This window comes from Sphaerodactylus townsendi, linkage group LG01 (assembly GCF_021028975.2).
Source record: "Sphaerodactylus townsendi isolate TG3544 linkage group LG01, MPM_Stown_v2.3, whole genome shotgun sequence".
NCBI classification, from domain to species: Eukaryota; Metazoa; Chordata; class Lepidosauria; order Squamata; family Sphaerodactylidae; genus Sphaerodactylus; species Sphaerodactylus townsendi.
The window spans coordinates 75,726,048-75,748,974 of NC_059425.1; the positions used below are offsets into that span (position 1 = coordinate 75,726,048).

The 22,927-nt window shown below is 40.2% G+C and overlaps 1 protein-coding gene and 1 pseudogene across 1 annotated transcript in view; both read right to left on the bottom strand.

The window, feature by feature from the left end:
• TTC27 (tetratricopeptide repeat domain 27) overlaps nt 1-21,689 on the bottom strand; it is a 109,702-nt gene extending 88,013 nt beyond the window's left edge. Inside the window, exons 1-6 of the mRNA XM_048484148.1 lie at nt 21,410-21,689; nt 19,842-20,025; nt 17,927-18,056; nt 15,437-15,577; nt 10,495-10,597; nt 3,843-4,007 (exon numbers count right to left, since the gene is read on the bottom strand). Of these exons, the coding sequence (XP_048340105.1) occupies nt 3,843-4,007; nt 10,495-10,597; nt 15,437-15,577; nt 17,927-18,056; nt 19,842-20,025; nt 21,410-21,500 (814 nt within the window). The 5' untranslated portion in view covers nt 21,501-21,689. The remainder of the gene's footprint in view (nt 1-3,842; nt 4,008-10,494; nt 10,598-15,436; nt 15,578-17,926; nt 18,057-19,841; nt 20,026-21,409) is intronic.
• LOC125425563 lies at nt 6,479-6,586 on the bottom strand (annotated as a pseudogene).
• Nucleotides 21,690-22,927: the final 1,238 nt, after the last annotated feature.

The following is a 22,927-nucleotide window of genomic DNA, read 5'->3' on the forward strand; positions in this document are numbered from 1 at the left end:
ATCATGTTATGACCGCTCACTTAAAGAGGCAAAACATTAAGAAATCTGTATGATGGATGACTAAATGCCCATGTACTCAGCACAAACGAGCCCTTAGCATATTTTTACAAATTTAGAATGCAAAGGAACGACATTGAAGAGAAGTCATTTGCACCCTTTCAGGTCATATACAACACAGGCCCATTCCATGAGTGGAATCTGCTCATTGTTCACTGGATCTAAGGCATATGTAACACAGCATGACACCTATTACTAAAGAAATGTTAACAGATAACCATGCAACCACTTGTGCCTTCAAATGGCAGCAGTAATTCATAAGCCAGAAGCAGAGTTGCAAATGTGGATACGCAAAAAGTAGAACTTAAAATATCAGAACACATTTCTCAAAACTACTCAAACCTATAACACAAATTAACTTTCAAACACCATCCAGCTACTGTATTCAGTGCTGCTGAATATGCTAAGGGATGCGTCAGAGATGTCTTCCTTGGGGGCTGGTGATTCAGGTAAATCCAAATCACAGGAAAACCAGAAAAAAACCATAGTGGCTTTTTGGGGGCAGCGGTGGTGATTCATTTACTGATAAGCCCCACCCCCAGCAGATGTATTTGGAAAAACTGAATATACCTGGTCCTGAAAAAGCTGAATAACATCTGGCTTTTTAAATCTTCCCCCCTACCCCAGTGCTACCATTTCCCAAGCCTGAATGGATTTGGGACCCAGTGGAGGGAGGGGAGAGAGAGTACTCCATGCCATGCTGAGCTTGCCCTCCTGATCTTGGAAATCATCAGCAGGAGAGGGAGAGAAAGAAGTCCAGGCTCAGAGGGGCACAGAGTCCTCTCCCCCAACGATGCCTTCCAGGGCTTGGGAAATGGGGGGGAATTGAAAAATTTCAGGTTCGTGTTTTTTTTTTAACTCAAATTGTTTTAGTAACAGCTGAAAAAAGCCAATGGGCAGTACCTTTATTCAGCTTTACCAAAAATTTCTGCAATCAACCCCCCCCCCCCCCGCACCACAAACCCCGAAATTAACCAAGCACAAGTCATTGTGCTCATCCCTATTCAGGACAGCCAGAATTTAATTAGTGCAACGCATTACATGAAAAACTCTACAATGAGTTTTATAAGAAAAAACAATAATAATGTATATTTTTACATGGAAAATTCAATGGTTTTAGGAATTACATTCTGCCCTACTTATTCTATGGAATGTTACAAAAAACATGCCCTAGTTTCAGTTACTGTTTCTACTCTAAATCCTAACAAAACAATAAGCACAACAAAATTAAGAAGCAGTCAAGATGTGGCATGCTTAATCAAACAGGGAGAAAAAACAAAACCCTTTGAGCTATTTTTATAACAGTTTCATAGATGCTTTGGCTTCACCTATGTTATAAAAAAAGATGGCAGGTTAATTATAGTACTGATGCACTGAATTATGGATCATCATTGCTCCCACCCCTTGAGTATAGATTTATAGCCAACACATAAAATATTTACTCCAGCAAAGCATATTTATCAACATTTGTATTCAGGTAAGTTACTAGTAGAAAGCTTAGAAAGGTCTCAAAAACTTGAAGGAAACTGGTTATCGTGGGTTTTCCAGGCTTTGTAAATGCTTTTAAGTTGTTTTTAAGCTGTTTTTAAGTTATTTTATGCTGAAATGTTCACGATGATGTTGTCTTTATGAGTTATTACTGTTTGCCGCCCTGAGCCCTGTGGGGAAGGGTGGGTTATAAATCGAAATATAACATAAATAAATAAATCTGGTTTTGCAAGACACCTTTCCAAAGAATGTTTTAAATTGTTTGTTGATGGCTCATTCCAATTTGCATGATGTGTATCTTTGTGATTTATCAATGGTAGGATACTGCCCAATCTTGGTATCTGCTTTTTCCCATGTTGCCTTTGCCTATCCTCTTTCTCCTCACTTTTTCTTTCTGCTTGTGTATGCTCAACAAACATCAAATCTGGTTCTGGATGCTGTCTTTTCACAATTCCACCCAAAATATCATCTCCCAAGATTGTACCTGCATATAACACAGTCCATTACACAGACTTTGAACTTTTACCTTCACTCAGAGGCGCATGCATAAAGGCCAGATACACACAGCCCTCTTTGTCCCTTGGAAGCACCATCAATGAGCTTATCATTTATGTTCTCAAAGGCCAAAAATCATTTCTTCAGATTTCTGGACAGTGATCACTCTAGAATCTTGGCCTACCAGAACATTTGACTACTTGTAACTTAAAATGCAACACATTTATTGGAGAGTTATACCTTGCCCTATCAGACTAACATTTAGAGTTCTGATGTTTCAAGCTGATGTATGATGCTTCTCCCTATCCAGGTACTTTAACCATTAAGTGTCTGGTTTTGACTCTCAGTAAACAGTTTTTCTCTGACCTTTCCATAATATCTCCTTTTAAGTGGGAGAAACTGAGAATGGGACTTTTTCAAAGCACATGATCTACTACCAAGTTGTTTCTCCTTTCCCTGATGGCTGGGCAGTCTACTCATTGGTGTTTCTTTTATTTATTTATTTATTTACTTACATAAATATTGTGTGCATATATATAATTTTTTATTATTTTCCAAAATATATTAAACAGAACAGAAATAAACAAATGCTAATAGTTAAGAATAAAGCATAAATAATGTTTACCCAAAATTATGTTGAATACACATTACATAATGGATCCCAATACAACCCTGAAATTGTTAGAGAGACCACTATCAAGTCTTGAAATCTCTGCCATTTATCCACCAACTCCAAAGCATTTTTACTAGTTAGATTGTTATATCTTAATCATTATTAATTTTTAATCCTCAACAATTTTTAATTCTTGAGTTGTTTTTTTTAAATGATCAATTTGGATTCATATAAAAAATAAGGACCCCATTTCTCATCAAATTCATGTTCTGAACCTCAATTTACAAAATTAGTTAATTTCGCCATAATATCATATTCTGATTTCCCAACATTCTATTGCAAGATCTTTACTCACTGGTGTTTCTGATGCTGTGTACAATGTGTGCTTTCTCATTACATTTATTAGGTCAGCAGGTTACTCTCACATTAAAAGGAAGTAAGCAAAGTGAGCAAATGATGCTTATTGGTCTTTTTTATGGTGCAAGAACCATGAAGAAAAAATAAAGAATATTCCACCATTTTTTCAAATCACTGGGTTTTCTAAAGAGCAGGGTCATTCAGCATCTTACAGGATACACTTTTAAACTATATTTCTATCATTTCAAAATAAGTCCCTGTTCTGTTTTTGTAAATAGACAGAATCACCCGCTGTAGCCGAGTGAGGTCCAAAGTGATCAAAGGGACCAAGTCAGAGATCAAAGAAAGCAGATGCCCAACTAGGTCATATTTGTACAAACCACAGCTGTATTTTGTTTTGCTCACACTCTCTTCAAACCCAGCTCCAGTTCCTTGTGCAAGTTTACCAACTGCAAGTCATAAACCTGTCCCACGCTGTTGGCAATTCCCTTAACCAGTTAATTTGTAACAGAACATGCCAGTTAAAAATGAGCACTAAGAGGAAAAGATTTGGATAGCAAAATGTGAATAGATTCAAGCCCTATATGCTTACTTATTTATTCACATGAAGCATCACCGCTTGGCTGAAATGTGAATCCCAAGTTTTGGAGTTAGTCTTCAAGAAAAAAATAGTCTTCAAGGAAAAAATAAATATTATTTAAAGAACATTCATTTTAAGACAAGAAATAAAAGGAGCATAAGCACAATTAAAATGATGGGAAACAACTAGAGGTCAGTAACCCAAGTTAATTTCTACAATCCTTACAAAGGCTAAACAGAAAAAGAAGAATACCTGTCAATTCAATTTGTAACTTGGTCATGTCTTTAGCTGCAAGGAAGTGTTGTTTGGCTTTTTTGTACTCATAAAATTTCAAAAATGTGTAAGCACACTCCAGATGGAACTGAACAGCCAGATGCCAACATTCATCATCAGTGAACAAAGTCTCCATCTCCAGTACTGCAAAACAGAAAGACAGTAGAAGGTATGAGAAAATCTTCAAGGAACTGAACATGCTGTCTTTGCCACTTAAAAGAAACCCCAATATCAGGGACCAGGGGCGTACCTAGGCAAACTGGCGCCCGGGGACAAAACCTGAGTTTGGCGCCCTGGCCACCCTCCCCCACCATGACCAAACAATGATTTTTTGTACCAGCTCACAAAACACCTCCCATCAAAACATACATAGCTCGCTCCCCACCAACTCTTTTCCTAATTTCCTAATCACAACAACCCTATGAGGTAGGTTGTTAGCCTGAGAAACAACTCCAAGCCAGTGCAAGTGGGTATTAAGCATGTAAATCTCTCACAAATCACTTCTGGAAGCAAAACATTTACTGTAAACAAATGCCGGGGCATCATCTCTCACAAAACACCTCCAGTGGAATCCACCTCCAGACAGCATCACTTTCAATGGTGGTGTTTAAACTAGGGAGCTCAGATTCTTCTTTTAAATCTACCTTAAAGGGAGAATCTGCGGTCCCGGTTAAAACAAAATTGAAAGTGATGTTGTTTGGGGGTGGATTCTCCCCCACCCTGAAACAGCATCACTTTTGAGGGTTGGAGATTCAGATGAAACAAATAGCAGATTCGGCTGGAATCTGGGCAAATTTGGGCACATTCAGACAAAAATTGTCCGATTATGTCCTGCCCAAATATGAACAAATGCGAATGCAAGGTATTTGGGTTTTTGGGGGGTATTTTTGGTGTTTTTTCAGCCTGCAGGGAGCGCATTTTTAAAGCTAGCGACACCATGATTTCAGGGCATCATCCAGAGACTGCCCTGATGATACCACCCAAGTTTGGCAATGTTTGGTTCAGGGGCAGCAAAGCTATGGACGCCCAAATGGAATGCCCCCATCCCCATTGTTTTCAATGGGAGCTAACCTGAGATGGGGGCTACCCATTTGAGGGACCCTAACTTTGGTCCCCCTGAACATAACTTCACCAAACTTGGGTGACATCATAAGAATAGTTAACAAATGATGATGATGAAGATGACGACGAAGATGAAGACGAAGAAGAAGACAAAGACGACGACGACGACGAAGACGACGACGACAAGCATCGGCAGGAAGGGGTGGATTTAAAAGGAGAATTTGGGGAAATTTAGGGGTGCCTGCTGTCAGGGGTGCAATTATTAAGATAGCAGCACCAAAATTTCAGAGTATCTTCGTGAGACCCTATTGATGATACCACCCAGGTTTGGTGAAGTTTGGTTCAGGGGGCCCAAAGTTATGGACCCTCAAAGGTGTAGCCCCCATCTCCTATTAGCTCCCATTGGAAACAATGGGGGATGGGGAACTCCCTTTGGGAGTCCATAACTTTGGACTTCCTAAACCTAACCTCACCAAACCTGGGTGATATCATCAGGAGAGTCTCCTGAAAAATCCCTGAAATTCTGGTGCTGCTAGCTAGCCTAAAATATGCGCCCCCTGTAGGCCACAAATGGAAAAAAACTGAAAATAAAAAAATCCCACAAACGAACCTGCATTTTTGGCGCCCACCACAAGGGGGCGCCCTGGGCAACTGCCCACTTTGCCCAATGGGAGGAACGCCTCTGCCTTTCACCACTGGGAAATTCTGGGAGTGAGAATACTGAGGGAAAGGCAAGTGTTTTAGTGTGAGGCCTGAAAGGATCCCACCTTCTCTGTATTGGATGGAAATATTCATCCATATCTCCAGTCGTGGGATTCAGCAGGTTCGCACCACTTCGGCAGAACCGGTTGTTAAAATAGTGCTTGTAAACAACCAGTTGTTAAATTATTTGAATCCCACTTCTGGAACCAGTTGTTAAATTATTTGAATCGCACCACTGCATATACCCACATTGCATAACATTAAGAGGATCGACTGCAGCATGTAACTTTGCTGCTGGATAAGTTCAATACAAGGATACTAAGGTTTTCTTATTGAATTTTTAAACAAATGACAATTATGGAAAAGTCCTCCTTAACATTACTTTAGTCTACACTGCTATAGGTCTTATTGACCTCCCCCAAAAAATCTTTCACAAAAAATCTCCAAATGTACTACCTTAATTTTGTAAAAACATTTATATCCTGTCTTTACTTGTGGTTCAAGATAGCTTCCAATAATAGTAGAAAATCTTTTCTATGAAAACTGAGGCCCCTTCCACACACGCAAAATAATGCATTTTCAAACCACTTTCACAACTGTTTGCAAGTGGATTTTGCTATTCTGCACAGCTTCAAAGAGCACTGAAAGCAGTTTGAAAGTGCACTATTCTGCATGTGTGGAATGAGCCTAAAATAAAATAGCCAGACCTTCATCTCTCCCCACTCCTCCCCCTTAAACAATCCCTGCCATTCAGTCCCCGTTCAAAGCTCTGGCAGAATTTACAGCAGCATCCTACCGTGTTATAAACAAATATGTTTGAGAATATACAAGTGAATTCGTGATATGACAGAAAATGTTCACTTCCATACTTGTGAAAAGTATATTTGAGATATATCTATATTACAATCTATATTCAGAATATATTACACTTGATCTTAGCCAAAAGGCCGAGAAGCGATATTCAGAATATATAAATCAAATATTTATCTAAAACATTTATTCCACTTCTTGTTTCTTGGTGATTTGTTTAATTGGTGGAAAGGTTGTAATGAAATATAGCTTGTCTACCAAGAAAACCTCAAAACGTGCTTTTTGATACTAATGGAAGTTTAAACATTTTATAATGAAATGCTAACTTGAAATAAAATAAATCAATTTATTCAACAGTTAAATGATTACTATAAAATGTACCATCCCAAGTTCTTGCTATTGTAATTTTTAAAAACTCAAAAGTTATTTTTGATAACCGTAATCAAAGTAGCAAGCAAAAGATGGGCTAATTTCTACAACTTTTTTTTAAAAAAAGCTGGCAAGTTTCATACACAATCAGTAGATATCTTTTTAAAAATATAGTTAATTTAATCTCCTTTGATTTGTTAGTTCCCTCCTCAGTCTTTTTTGCAACTCTGTAGCATTATACTTAGATTCACAAACTTGAGCATCACAAGATATGCTGCACTGTATCTGAAAATCAAATACATAATCTTGCAGAGCAGACAGGGGGTCGGGGTAGTCAATCTCCAATGCCTTTGAAGTCTTAAATTTTCCACTATGGGAGCTGGTGTTGCAGTTCTGAGTACAGTTCCTAGGAAGTATATCCCACTAAATGATGCTAGCCATACTTCTACATGCCAGGGCCAGGTGACACAACAAATCTATTTTCAGATGTAAAGCAATTTTGGTTGTAGTGGGTTTTCCGGGCTGTGTTGCAGGCCTGGTGCATCTTTACAGCCCTAATGTTGTTTTCCAGCATAATTGGCTGCTATCTTCCAGGTGTATCATAGAGTGAAGTCTGTTACACACTGTGTCAGTGTGTAACAGACTTCCCTCTGTGATACACCTCTGAAGATGCCAGCCACAGATGCAGGTGAAATGTTAGGAACAAGATCCGCCAGATCATGGCCACACAGCCTGGAAAATCCACTACAACCAGTTGAATCCGGCCGTGAAAGCCTTCGATAATGCATTAAAGCAATTTTGTTCTTTTTTATGTGCAATAGATTTTTTAGAGTAGATTTCCTTGTTTGATCAAATAAAGAGTCAAGAATAAATGTGGAAGTATTTCAGGGGGAAAGGGGGGCATTGGTTTGATACGGTTATCAAAAAAATGGGTGTCTGGGGTTTGGAGGGGGACACAATTTTAGTTCTTGCCCCGGGCACCATTTTCTGTAGCTACATCCCTGTGAGACTGAGAGAGTTCTGAGAGAGATGTGACTAGCCCAAGGTCACCCAGCAGGATTCATGTGTAGGAGCAGGAAAACGAATCTGGTTCACCAGATAAGATGCCGCCACTCATGTGGATGAACCAAACCCAGTTCTCCACAATAGAGTCCACAATTCTTAACCACTACTGACTCTCAAAAAACATAAAGAGTTGAGAATAAGACTTTAATCCTATTATTCTTTTGCAAATCTATGCGCATAGAATCATGTCTGAAGCCTTATGTCTGAAGTGGTACGTTTCAAGAAGTTAAGTGAACTGAAGATTGGAATGGAATAGAGCTGTACAAGATCTGTACAAGGAGCTAAGTGTGAGAGGGGGAGCAAGCAGTAAAAATGAAAATGAAACTGTCCGGGGCTGGGGGTGGCCACTTCACCCTGGATCCCCCAGCGGACCACAAACAAGCTGGCGAGATGGCCCCAGAGCTGGGAGGGGAATTTCAGGAAGCTGGGAAGAACAGGCTGCAACCCCACCCCACCCCGATGGAAACAGACCTGCCAGTGACAGAAGTCAGCCTGTGCCAGCTGGCCGCTCCAAACCCAGCAGACCCAAGCAGCAGCTGCAACAAGGATAACTGTGGGGAAGGGGAGCCAGAAGCGACAAGGGTTGGGCAGGACTGGGTTAGGCAGCCCGCAGGGGTCGAGCAGCCCGCAGTCCAACTCCATAGGGGGGCGAGCATGAGAAGCGTGGTCCAGCTCCATGACAGACCAGGCTCACACCATTGGCTGGGGGCAGGGCACCAATTGGAGAGGCGGGTTATCACCCATCTGGAAGGAGCCTGGAAGATATAAAGGCCAGGAAGATGGGGAGACACAGGGTGGGTGTTGGAAAGGAGAACATAGTGGTGGAGGAGGAAGGGAAGGAAGTGTTGGAAATGGTAAAGGAGAACAGGAAAGACGAAGGAGGAGGCAGCACAAGACCACAGGGTCAGGTGAGCAAGAGGAGAGGAGGGAATGGAAAAATGGTGAGGAGGTAGAAGCCACAGGGACAGCAGCCTGCTCCTAAGACAAGCTGTGGGTCAAGAGGCTCAAAGCCCCTGAAGACTCCCCTGATATTGGGAGTCAAGATGGGTCAGACACCACCCGGGAAAGGGAAGGTGGGTCGGGACAGGTCTTTCCAGCAGAGGCCAAGGGGGCAGGTGGCCACAGAAACCTTATAAGCACAATACTCCACAAGTCTTGCAATTTCTGTTTGTATAGCCTGAGATCCATCATATTGTTCTGCTCTCCCTGGAGCAGAAAATCTATAATGGAAGCATGCTGTTTACAGACCCAGTTTGGAAATATTTTAATGACGTTTCCCTACTTATGGATAAGGCTGGCATGCATGCAAAATGCAAACACTGCAAAAAAAAAAAAAAAAGCAAGGCCTAGTAGCCAGAAAGAAACTTAAGATAATTCACCTTGCAATAATTTCATAATTATCTATGTATTTCAAATAGTATAACCAAATTAGTGGATTTTTATATAATTGTAAAACTGATCTGAAAAGTTATTATCCTAAAAATGAAACCTTAATCTTGTTGTAAATATTGAGATTATACCAGTCAGAATGAGTCTATGTAGAAAACCATGATTTAAATCACGACTTACTGACTAGAGTTTTAAATCTTGATTTAAATCCCATCCACTCTGGGCTACCCTGAACTATCCATGGATTGCTGGTCAGCAATTACTGTGTAATAATGATCACTTATTGTAGCCCACAATTCAGCTAATCACAATGTTACTGAATGAAGCACTGGTAATCAACTCTGCTTCAACTAAAGAATGAGCTGCCATCAATTCTATCTAATTAAACAGCCAATAAGGACCATTCTTACCTGGTTGCTGTAAAGATGAATTACAAGCAAGCTGCTTTTAGAGAGCAATATAAAACAATTGCTGTAATACACTTCTGTGTGGTACATTATTTAAAAGCAGACCATTTTAAATCAAATATGAGAGTCTATACTCCTTAGAGACATTATTCATCATGTTATTCTTAAAATGCTGTCATTCTTCTATATGTTACATTAAGTGCAAAGCAATAGAACTGTGCAAACTGTACATAGCTTCAGCTGAATGAGAGTCCGGTTATTTAAATGAGAAGGCTGATTGCTCATTTCTGACAAAACTGCCGACGGCCAGATTTTGAATACTAACAAAGGTTGCCAAGCAATGAATGGACAAAGTTAATGGCATTATGCACTGAAACCCATTTCTTTTCATATACAGAAACTGTAAAGAGGACTATTTAAGTGGCAACATTTGGATTCAAATATACCAGGGGTAGGGAACCTGCGGCTCTCCAGATGTTCAGGAACTACAATTCCCATCAGCCTCTGTCAGCATGGCCAATTGGCCATGCTGGTAGGGGCTGATGGGAATTGTAGTTCCTGAACATCTGGAGAGCAGCAGGTTCCCTACCCCTGAAATATACGTTCATACACACAGTCTTCAAAATAAGAAAAAAAATGATCATCTGCACAGAATAAGCAGGTAAGATCCTGCAACTGAATTCCATAGTTTTTCATCCAGTGGGAGAAGCGTTCCATGATGCAACAGTATTTGCATTGAGAAAAGTTCCTTCTATCAAAGTAAAATATTTCTGAATGATCCAATACTTCTAATGACTTAATATTACCTATGTGACATGTAGACATACCTTGAAGTATGCAGGTCTGGGCAATAGCAAAAAGATCAGGTGATCTTTCTTCTAACAACTGCTGATGGATGTTCACACATCGTAACGTCCACCAAGGAAGTGTCTGAAAATAAAACATATATTTGAGAAAATTAAATACACTACTTTTCAAATCACTTCCACTGGATTGCAATGCAGTCATGGATTCATAAAACCTTCTCATCACAAAGGAAAAGAATCTCCAATTATTCTTAACTCCTTTTATTCAGAGCAAGTTACATAGTGGGACTGTTTTAGTTGCAAGAACTTTCCTAACAAAGATAGCCACAGACCAAGAAGACATCCCTTTGAGACAATTCAGTGCTCCCTTCCATAGATAACAAGCTACTGAGCTCCAAAATGCAAGCAATTTTGTCTCCAAGACAAAATTCTAGTGACAAAATGAATTCTATATTATCAGTAGTGGAAATTTATCACCAATAATAATCCAGTTTCCAAATACTAAAAAAAGGGTTAGATACAGATTGCATTGTTGCCCAATGAGAACTGCTAATGTTTGTAGCATGTTTTTAAAGGGGACATATATACTCATATTCTCCTGTTACTCTGGAAAGAAGTTTAGGAACAGGGAAGGCAACCGTTCACATGGCCTGGTCTCCAGCAGCTGACAAACTGTACATGCATTGTGTTAAAAACACACCAGTCTGGATGAAACCACAACAAATGAAGGCCTTTTCCACATGCAGAGCTTACTACAGATTTTCCCAGTGGTCAACCTTCGCGTCTTGGAAATGTTTTCTGCAAAATCAATCCGCATACCTTCATTCCCCCTATCGTTTTTCCCCTTGTCTCTTTAGTTGCATTTATTCCACATACTACTGCTGAAAACATATTATTCCTATTGGCAGTGGGATGTCATCTTGAAACAGAAGAACAACCTTCCACCTTTTTTGTTCTTCTGCGCAGGTGCCTTAGCATTTCGGCACAATTACTTTGAAGTGGCAATTCAAAAAAGTCTCAGGCTCTATTTCTACCACTGAGAAGTATCAACAAAAAATGTATCTTTGCCTTAACGTTTCAGTGCTAGTTTGATATGAAACTGACACAGCTGATCCAATCATCCACCCTTTCTTCTTTCTATCTGTGCCTGAACGTTAACATCTAGGTGAAACTGACAAACATGATCTAATAGTCCCTGCTTTTTCTTGTATCAGTGCTTGAATCTTTTCATCGCAAGCTATAGGTAAAATTGACAAAGCTGATCCAATCGTCCCTGCTCCTTATCTCTGCCTTGATGTTACTTTGCTAGTTTGATATGACAAAAAGAAAAAAATTAAAATTACTTTTGAAAATGGAGGATGACAGCAACGAGAAAATGGCTGAAGGGAAGGTTGAGCAACTGCATGGAGGCATTGATAACGCCCAGGTTTTTGGTGGGGTGGAGAAATAAAGACTGTTTCAACATGATCACATGTTGGCTCAGAAATGGATGGAAAAAACACTGTGGTGAAAGTGCTCAAAAAACCAACAGAAGAAAAATGAAGGGAATGTATATGGTACCAAACAGAGCGGAAAATGTGCAGAACTCAAAGAAAAAAATGTAGCATTTGGCAGTAAGATTTACTGCAAACAACTAATGCGGAAAAGGCTGAAGAGAAGCAATATCTAGGAATGAACAGGATAAGAAGAAAATCCTGAGTCAATGGCATGAATACTTTGATGAGATCTCAAACATCGAATTCCTGCATCCACCAATTCCGGAAGGTCTGCCATGCTTTGGTCCATTCCCTCACATTGCAACTGAGGAGGTGGCTAAGCCCATTGGTAATATGAAAAACCAGAAGGCCCCTGGCCTAGACAACCTGCCAGCAGACATTTAGAAGCTCAAGACACATCGTCTTCCTAGACTTGGAGAAGACCTTTGACCACGTACTCCATCAGCTTATTTGGTATGCGCTGCATGATCACAGTGTGCCTGAAGAATTTAACAACTGTGTCAAACTTCTTTATATGAGTCGAGTGTGGTGAGCAGCTGGAACATCTGACACTTCCCAGTGAACGCTGGCGTCCACCAGGGCTCAGCACTGTCACCATTGCTGTTCATTCTTATCATTGACACCATCACGCAGGATTTGCAAAGTGCTGTACCTTGCACGTTGCTCTCTAGGTGAGAGTGACCATGTTCTTCTGGAGTTTGAAAGGTTATGCCAAGCATACTCAGACACACATTCTAGACTTTAAGAAATCTAATTTCAGTAAACTTAGGAAACTATTGGTTGTGATCCCATGGTTAAGAATACTAAAAAGAGAAGGGAGTGCATGAAAGATGGAAGTTTCTTAAAAGTGAGGTCTTGAAGGCACAATTTCCAACAGTTCCAGTGAGGAGGAAAAATGAAAGGTGTCTAAGGAAACCAGCATATATATCTAAAGAACATTCAACTGAGCTAAGAAGCAAAAGAGGTATTCAAACAGATAGCCAGGGCATGCAGGGAGAAAGTCAGAAAAGCTGAAGCACTAAACAAGCTCAAGCTTGGCAGAGAGATTAAAAATAATAAAAAGGCTTTTTTGGTTAGGTCCATAGCAAAAGGGGGAAAAGGGGATATGACAAGGTCACTGCGTCAAGAAGACGGCAAAATGCTAACAGGGGATGGAGAAAAGACCACACCACACCACCTTTTTTGCCTCAGTCAATCACAGGAGACCACATTTCTTCTAACTATCAAGAAACAGAATTTAATGTCTGGATGGAGTTCATTTGCAATCAAATTTGCAATCATATTAGCATGAGTCTGCATTGAGTTAATTTACCTTTGAATGTCTCTGGTTTTGGTGTTTTGTAGTACTGTTAGCCAGGTTTTGTTGCTTTTCAGAATCTTCTTTTTTGTTGGAACTGTCCTGGTATTCATGAATTTCAAAGTCTTTCCTGTGTAGTCTGATACAGTAGTTGTCAGTGTTATCAAGAATTTTAATGTCTTCAAATAAAGCCCTATGTCCATCTTGGGACATAGGACAACCTATGGATATATTAATCTAATGCTGATTTCTCAGGTTGGATTAGTCGGTAGTACCTTTCATGTTCCTAAATTCTTATCAGAATGCTGTCTTTTGTTGTCCCTATTTATTCTTGTCCACAGTTGCATGGTATATGATAGACTCCTGCAGATGTAAGGGGATCTCTCTTGTCCTTTGCTGACTACAGCACTCGTATTTTTCTGGTGGGTTTGAAGACTGAAGGTTATATTTTTCCATCAGTTTGCCCAATCAATTCGTGATCCCCTTGACGTATGGTACAAATATATTCCCTGTGGGGGGCAGTTTTTCCTCAGTTCTGCATTTTTCTCTCAGTTTTATAGCTCTTCCGATGTTTGTTGTGGAGTGGCCAATTGCTTGCAGAGCCCAGTCTCAGACAACACAGGGGAGTCATTGAAATCCACAAACACCAGGACAGTTTTATGACATGCTCCTTGAAATGCTACTCAGGCACATTTGCAAGAGGTGAAAAGTCATGCTCTGTGGACAGAAATCCTTCCACCTATATAATGCTGTACTGCATCCAGGCCAAGGTCTGTTACACCTTACATTGTATGAAGTCCTCAGATACTGCTTTCTGTCAGTGTTTCTGAGCAATCTCCTGGGATCTATGGAGTTTCAAAAGATGTACTACTTACTGTCATATCTGGACAGATTTGTCTCCACTAAGACAGGACTATTTGCAACTGATGCTGCTATGAAAAATCAGGAGCAAGCTTGTGCAATCAATTCACTATACTGTTGTGGAGATATTCTGATATATATTATTTTCAGAGGTTAAATATTACTAATTTCTCTGCAAGTACCTTAAACAATTATTTTACATACAACTACACCTGATTGTGTACTGCCTTTACTGTGATCAGTTGTTTGAGGACCTCTAAATGAAACAAATACAGTATACAGAACTGCATTTGAAGCAATCTGCTCTATTGCATGACAGCTTTTTAAAACAGAAGGGTCCTTGACATGGCCATTTGAAGAGCCAGACAAGAGATAAGATGTCCCACTGAGAATGTACACACAAATGAAATCCTTTCTTCTGTGAAGGGGGAAGCTAGCTTTAAATTCTAAACATCAGAAAATATAAGATTGAACTGGGATCCTGTAATCCTACAGTATTCTTGCAAAACCCAGACAGATTCAGAAATGGTAGAGAGATGGAGAACTCCTGAGGCAATGTAGAAAATATAGACCCAGTAACTGACAGGTTGACTGGCTATGTGGCAAGAATACTGCAGGCTAACCAGTTGGCGGTTACCTGTCTGAAATATCAGGATTCCCCAAGCCATTGGCATTTTGAAGGACATTTTATGGATACCAAGATCAACAGCATGCACAATCTAAAAGAAACCAACAAGCACAAGAACAAAATTTGGTGCGAACTCAGGAACAACCTGATGAGGCATGGTCATATTTTTAAAAGGTAAACCAAAATGGCAAGAAGGGAGCAGGAACACAAGCAAGATAGTCAATATGCAACAGGGTCCCCAGGAGAAGAAACAAAGGAGAATTCCAACTGAATAGGGCCCACACCTTTGCTTTGCCTTTTGCTCTTTTCTGACCCACAGCACCTTCTATTTACTTTATTTCTGGACTCTCCACTCTTTCACTATAACTATGCGGCTCCCAGCAGCTCAAGGCAAATGCTGTTGATCTATGCATCATAAAGTCTGTAATCCACTTTCTTCCTCAGAACTGCTCACGTTCTGGTTATGATGTGATACCATGATAACCATCTGAAGTGTCAAAAATGATTTTTAAAAATTGTAATAGAAAGCTTAACTGAAGAAATAATTTTTAAAAATTGTTATTAAACGTCTATACCGCCCCTCCCATTCTGGACTCAGAAGAGCAAACATAAGAAACAGTGTGAATATAAAATCAACTTAAATCTGTAAATCAAAACCATTTCTCTATGTTTTTGTCTTACCTGAATAGCTTCAAGTTTATGTCTTGAATTGATAAGCACTGTTTTAGCTAGCATCAGCAGCACAGCTTGGGAGGTTAGACCATATATTGATTCACCATCTAGAACCAGCATGCTCAGAATAGCTGCAGACAGTGCCCTGGGCTAGAAAGAAAAAGCAAGAGACTTGCTTTAGGTAAATTCAAAACAATGCAGCCAAGGGCAACAAGCCAGCTTTACTTTATTCCAGTGTTGTTGTCAAAAATACATACTACCCACATATTATACAAGAAGAGTCTAATTATTATTTACAAAGGATCATCAGGGTCTTTTCTGTAGCGGCACCCCACTTAACGGGACACTTGCCTAGCATCTTCTGTGTTTTCTACCGGATATCAAACAAGCTCTGTCTTGTTCAACTAGGCTCTTGGGCTGTAAGAGTGTCTGGTTTTGTTTTCCTTTCACCACCCCCACCCCCCTTACTAGGTGTTCCAAGGCAATCTGACTGCTCTTAGTCAGATTTTAAGGTGTTCTTGGATGGGCTTCCTCTGCCAAGTTTTCCATTGGTGGTGACTGGATGAAGTGGGGAGAGAATGGGACATTTTTGCTTAATTGTCCCTCACTGCAGATGCCCACCCACTCCATTGCTTAATGTACTTTGATATCTGGAAATGACCTTTCAGGAATTGCAGAGAGCAGTAGTGGGAAGGGAAAGGAAGATCCACCACTGTGAATGCCTTTTGGCCATGTAATCAAAGAACCAAACTTATTGTCTAACAAAGCAGCACATGTTCAACCACACAGAGAGGGGATTACATTAGAAATGTGTACTTTAATGCCACTGTGGTAAGCACAAAATCTGAATTCTTCCCATCTCTCACCAGGGATATTCAAACATATAAGAAAGAATTAGAAGTGTCAATAAAAATAAAACCTGTACTCCAAATGATAGTTAGACATTCATTTGCAATGTTAGGGAAATGCCCCATTAGGCAGTTTCCACTGTCTTGTCAATCCACCTCTTTAATATTCCCACTCTCTAGACCAGTTAATTCAAGTAAGGACAAAACCAATAGAAATGAATAACCAAAAGAGACAACCTAATAGCAAAACTATGCTATCGATACACACACTCAGAAATAAGGTTGAGATGAAAAATGTACGGGTTTGAATCCAGAAAGGTACTTCCTCTTGCCTGGAAGGGGTACTCCACCAATTCCACTCCAGCTGCATGCACCTCACTCCTCACAATCAGTTTATTGAGAAGCTCAAGGAAGAATGGGAAGAATACCTATTGCACAAGTGGCTGTCCACTGGTGCTTCCTGATCCAAGTGCATTGTCCTTTGCAGACATGAAGAATGCACAATGTGATCAGTTCATCAAGATTATTCACCACCAAGGCTTCAATTTTATCTCCTAACAAATATCATGGTTATCAATAATTGACACTCCCTGGCACACATTTTGATAGCCTTGATCCATATGAGTGTGCAAGTGACCCTTGAAAACATGAACCTGTTTTATAATGAATCAAGCTTTTGCTCTGTCAAGGTCAGTACTATCTATTCAGACTGGCAGTGGATCTCTGGAGTCGCAGGTGGGGGACTTCCAGATTACCTATAATTTGATCCATTTTAACTGGCAATGTCAGGGACTGAATTAGGGACCTTCTGCATGCCAAGCAGATACCGTACTGCAAAGCCACAGTCCTACTCCAATAGCTAAGGGAGCAAATTTCTTTTTCACAGCCAGGAAGAATGTGAAAAATATGTTAAAAGTCACAAAGAACTCCCAAACTATTTCCTTCCCTTGCAGGTGTAGCCTCTCTGCTTGCAAAAGTATAATTGGGTTGATAACTGAGCACTACTTTGCAAAAAATGTTGTACGTTAAGATATCTGAGGAATAAAGTTAAGCTGGAAGCTTTGCTTTCAGCTTTGCTGATCATCAAAAAGTATCCCTCTACAGCATTAAGTTGCATTGGCTTGGTAACTGATAATCACAACTTTTCCCAAAAGAAATCCAGGAGTTGATGCTTGGGAGGGTGTTGAGAATTCTCCGTTAGAGAGTGCCACTGCAGTTCCCCAAGGAGAGGAACTGACTTTTAAACTAATGTAAATTTGAAGTAGATATGCTCAAAGAACACTGCTGAAGTGAACATTTATGTCTTTTTTCAAACAAGTTGCGCAAACATTAATCCAACCTCTTGAGCCTGGGATAAAAACCCAACCAGACATGTTATCCAAAGACTGAAGCACCAAAATTAATGTGATAGAAAAATACTCTGCTTTAGCTGGAATGTAACTTGTATTAATAAATTCATACATGGGTGGTTCAGAATGGCAGCACAGCTTAGCAAGTATCATACTGTGGAATTCAGAGGATTGACTACTGTGCTGGAGCATCAATCAGTCATCTCTGGTGCTAAGACAGCACAGCTCAAACATTAACTATCCTAATGACAGCTCCTATACTAGTTGCATGTGTTGGCTTAAGATTGTGGAGGAGAAAGTACCTCAGCATATTGTTGTAGTAATTCAGCTGGCAGGAAGTCCTGAGGCTGCAGTTCAACAGGAGGGCCAGTCCAGTTGCTCTGAACAAACAACTGCAAACTCCCCACACCAACCAGAAACACCACACTTTGCCTGTAGAAACAAAAAGGCAATCCCATTGTATTAACAGAATACAGAAATATATAAAGCCTTTAAATCAATTTTCTGCTTCTGTTAAGTGTCTTTAGTTTGGCAGATGGAAAACCCAAACAATTGAATGCCTATAGTTCTACGCAAGCAAATAAAAGACCTGAAGAATGTTTCTTCCCATTATCCTTTAAGAAAGGTTGTCAGATTTTGTCTTTCTGGCACACCACATTATGCAATAGCAACAGCAGTTACAATGTATTTATTTAGAAAATTTATATGCCACCTCTCCAGAGGTGGTAGTGGTGGAAAGGGCTGTCAAATTGCAGGTGACCTACGATGATTTGTAGGGTTTTCAAGGCAAGAGACATTCAGAGGTGGTGTGCCATTGCCTGCCTCTGAATAGTGGCCCTGGACTTTCTTGGTGCCCTCTCATCCAAATACTACCAGAGCCGACCCTTCTTAGCTTTTCAGATATGACTACCTGGGACAGACAGGTCAGGGCTGCTTCAGGTAGCTTACAACTAAAACAATATAGCAAAACAATTAACATATAGTCATTAAAAACAGAAACAAGCACTGTCTCTAGATGCAACAGAATTAAAGATAATGGCATCAAAGTAAGAGCAGATCAAGTTGGCTGAATGGCATTGTAAAGCATTTGTGGCTACAAGAATCAGCTATTCAACAAATAATACACCTTGTTTGAAAGCAATGTCTAAACAACAAGATGCGCATAGGAAGAACTTGGTCTACTGGCACATCTCGCCATTTTAGATGCATCAATGAAGGCCAACCAGTACATCACACAGTTGCCAGCTGCAACACAAAAAGACAACATGCAAAAGTAACTCTCTTTATTACAATGGATGCAACTCTTGCAGAAAGAGTACTGATGGGAAACTTCATAACTTTATCTCAACACAAGTCTACCTTATTTACCTTTGATAAATAAGATTCCAGTGATAGCAACACTTCTACAATTTCAGAAAAACAAGACGTGTCCTCTTAGCAATTACAAAAATATTAGCAATAACTATAAAAGAAACAATTTAAATGTTAAAAGTATGAACTATAAAGAAGCTTTTCTCTTTACTTGTAGAAGTGGCTGCAGCACAGACTTTAAACCCCAAAGAAGTGTATCTAAGATTTTATTAGAAGACATATGCACCAATTCACTTGGTGCATATGAAAAACCTTCACATATCCTTTGGCTTGGTGGCAACAGGGAGAAACTAGTACAAAGAGGCACATAAGAAAATGAGAGGCATAAATATATATGAGAGGTATGAATATATGCAAATCCCACAGCTAACCCTAAAGTTGATTATTAAAATTGCTTGCTGCAACTGCAATTAGATTACAATATTTGATCCTACTAGATATTATTCAGCTACGACTGTCATCAAATTCAAATTATCCTCACAGGTACCATGGAAACACCCGACAGAATCTTAAGCAAAACACTGAGACTAAAAAAGAACCTCTTGAATATTTGCTACACATTGGAGATATAAAAGGTATAATGATTAAAATACCTCACTGTTAGCAATAAGTAGAACCCTTTTTGTCTCTAACCCTTCTCTGCAACATTTCTACTATCAGTTAAAGCAACTTGTCCTCCTTCCTTTATTCCAGATGTGCATCGATCACAAGTGATATCTGTTTGTGCTATTCCCCCCTACTCCCGCTCAGAAGCAAAAACCTTTATTACAAGACAAGCTGAACCATGGAATAAGTAGAGCTTATGCCACATTTAGGAACACCTTTCCAAATAAAAAATATTTGTACCTTTCCACATTATCAGTATTTGCAGAAGAACAGTCCAGATAAACTTGAATCTGCTTTTCTAAATAGCTGTCAAACTTCTCTTCTTTGACTGTTGCAGGTGCTGTGAAAATATTCTGAACTGCTTCACTTAGTAAGATGTTTTCATAATTCCCTTCCAACAGCAACTGCAACAAGGACCCACTTTCTGAAATCAGACAGATCAGATAGGACATTGAAATTCTTAAGAATACCCCAAATAGAAGTTTCACACCAAATAAGATCACATACCAGAATAAAAGAACTTCATATGCTTTTCAAGAATACATATATATTACAGTATATTCAAACAGAATTCATACTTGATCCTACAAACATTCTAAATAATTAGACTATAAAGCAACTGATGAGTACCAAGTACTGACTTCAAATGCCATCCCATTTACTGCTAACCCTAAAAAATTCTTTGCAGAATTATTTCAGTGTACTAGATTGTTTTGAAGCTGCATGATTTATTCTACAAAGCAGATACATCATACATATTATCAAGCACTATTATTGCTTAACTGAGTAATAAGACTGCATTAGAACTATTTCAGTTATCAACTTCTCACCCATACTTTCCCCAGAATTCTCAAATAAGGTTTAAAAATGCACTAATTAGAAATAGAATCTGATAGTTATTTCAAATCCATTTAAATAAATCTTATAACTAGCCCATGCAGAAAATAAGTCAAGATACTTCATCATGTAGTTGCTTATTTTGATACAGTATAGCTCAGTTATAATTCACAAGCAACAAAAAATTTCCAGGTATTAATGTATCTAAAATTCATTATTGCTTTCAATGCATTAGCCACAAAACAATATTAAAATTTAATCATAAGGGAGACACTGGAACATCAATTAACTAGAAAAAAAATTACAAAATGTCTTAAGTACTCTTTAGCATAACCAGTGAAAACCACAGAATATTGGCACACACTGCCTGTCACAACAGAGAGTGAGGGAAGATGTGCAAAAAGTAATCCTAATGCCCACTAGTTGACTTGTATATATGGCCCAGGATATCAATCCTGAGCAGACAGAAGGTAATGCTTTGAGGCGAAAGCCATGAAATACCCCATGTGTGTCAAGCTGTCTGGTCACCAACTCAGTCCGTGCCTCACCACCCACCCGCTCGCAGGCTCAGTGCCTTAAGTTCACCAGTGCCAACGAATCCGAGCAAGAAATGCAGCGCGACTCAACAACTGTTATGTAGGGAAACAACCCTCTAACGAGACCGCACAAGCAATTTTGACTTGGGGGCGGCGCATCTCTCCCACCCTCTCCAGAACCGTAATATGTCAGCTGCCTTGATTCCGCCAGGGAAAAAGGCTGCTAATTAAACGTTTTAAATAAATAAAGACCGGACACCAATCAGTTAGAAAGAGGGCCGGGAAGAAGACAGGAGCCACCGCAGTCCACCAATTAAACAACTACTGCACGTGTGTGCGTGATTATTGATGCTGAGAAGATCATTTGAGAAACGATGACATCGGCGAGAGGAAATGAGAGATCCATTCAGCCCCACTTGGCTGGGCTCAGCTTACCTGTCGCCGAAGCTGCCTCATTCTGTTTCCACCGCGGTGATTCCGCAGCGCTGGGAAAGCCCCTCAACAACACCCGCTCAAGCGCTCGCATTTTGCTGCGCTCCCCCCTCCCCCCCGGTATCCCCAGATGCGCGGCACAAACGACGAAGCGGCTGTTGGCTCTGCGGCCACTTTCTCCAGTGTATGACAAGACCCTCCTTCCTCCACCAAGCCTAATCCACGTGCAGCCACCGGCCTCTGGAGGCCGCCATGATAGAGGTGCTAAGTACGCTGGGAGAGAAAGCTGGCAGTTACGCGTGCGTGGTGAGCCGCTAAGGGCGGAAGTCTTCTTCTGACGCCAAAGAAGGAAAGAGGGCGCTCGCGGCTCACGTGACAAGGAACGCCTGCTCGTGGGCGGCTGCTCTCCATGCAGCGCGCCCTGAAGCCTCGTTCTGTTGTGGCCTCCCAAACAAGATCCCTTGTTCCGGCTTGAGCCGTCACGTTCACAGGCGTGCTCCTGACACCAGGGGAAAATTACTATTGAAAACTTGGAGTCCTTACTTATTAATTGAAAACCCTTTTATTCCCCTCGAGAGATAAATTCAGTTCTGTTTTTTTTGGTTTATGTGCATCCACAAGCGTCTGTAAAAAAGGCATTAAGAACTCTAGCCGATCAGATTATGGAGGCTGAAGCCAAATACCCTGATTCACTGGTTATTATTTTGGGAGATTTAAACAAAGCAAACTTAAGGGAAGACCTACCAAAATGCTTTCAGCATGTCAATTGTCCCACCAGAGGCAAGAATATCTTAGACCACTGCTATACAACATTGAAAGATGCTTATCGGTCTTTACCACGAGCAGCTGTAGGCCATTCTGATCATTGCATGATTCACCTTGTACCTGCTTACAAACAAAGATTTAAAGCCACAAAACCAATAATTAAATCCAGTGGAGAGAGACTTTGGACTGAAGAGGCAAAGTTAAAGCTGCAGAGCTTGCCTTGACTGTACAGACTGGAATATTTTTAAGAGACACCTCTGCGAAGATTTGGATGAACTCACAGATACTGTAACATCATATGTCGAGCTTCTGTGAAGATCTTTGTATACCAACCAGGAACTTCTGCGTGATATACAGTAACAACAAACCTTGGTTCACAGCTAAACTTAAGCAGTTACGATGGATTCCAAAGAAGAGGCCTACTGAAAGGGTGATAGAATGCTGTACAATCAGGCCAGAAATGTATTAACAGAAGGAGATCAGAGCAGCAAAAGAAACTACTCTGAAAAGCTAAAAAATCAGTTTTCACCAAACGAAACAGCAGCAAACATGTGGAAAACTCTCAAAAAAAAGTATACTCACAGGTTACAGCAAAACCACCTTCCCAAGCTGAAGGAAATCAGCAATTGGCAGATCGACCTGAATGTGTTCTACTGTAGGTTTGAAACAATCTACAGTCACCTTTCCTCCACAACCTCTATCTCAGATGCAACCGACAATAGCCAAAATGACTTCCTACAACTGAAGACCCATTTC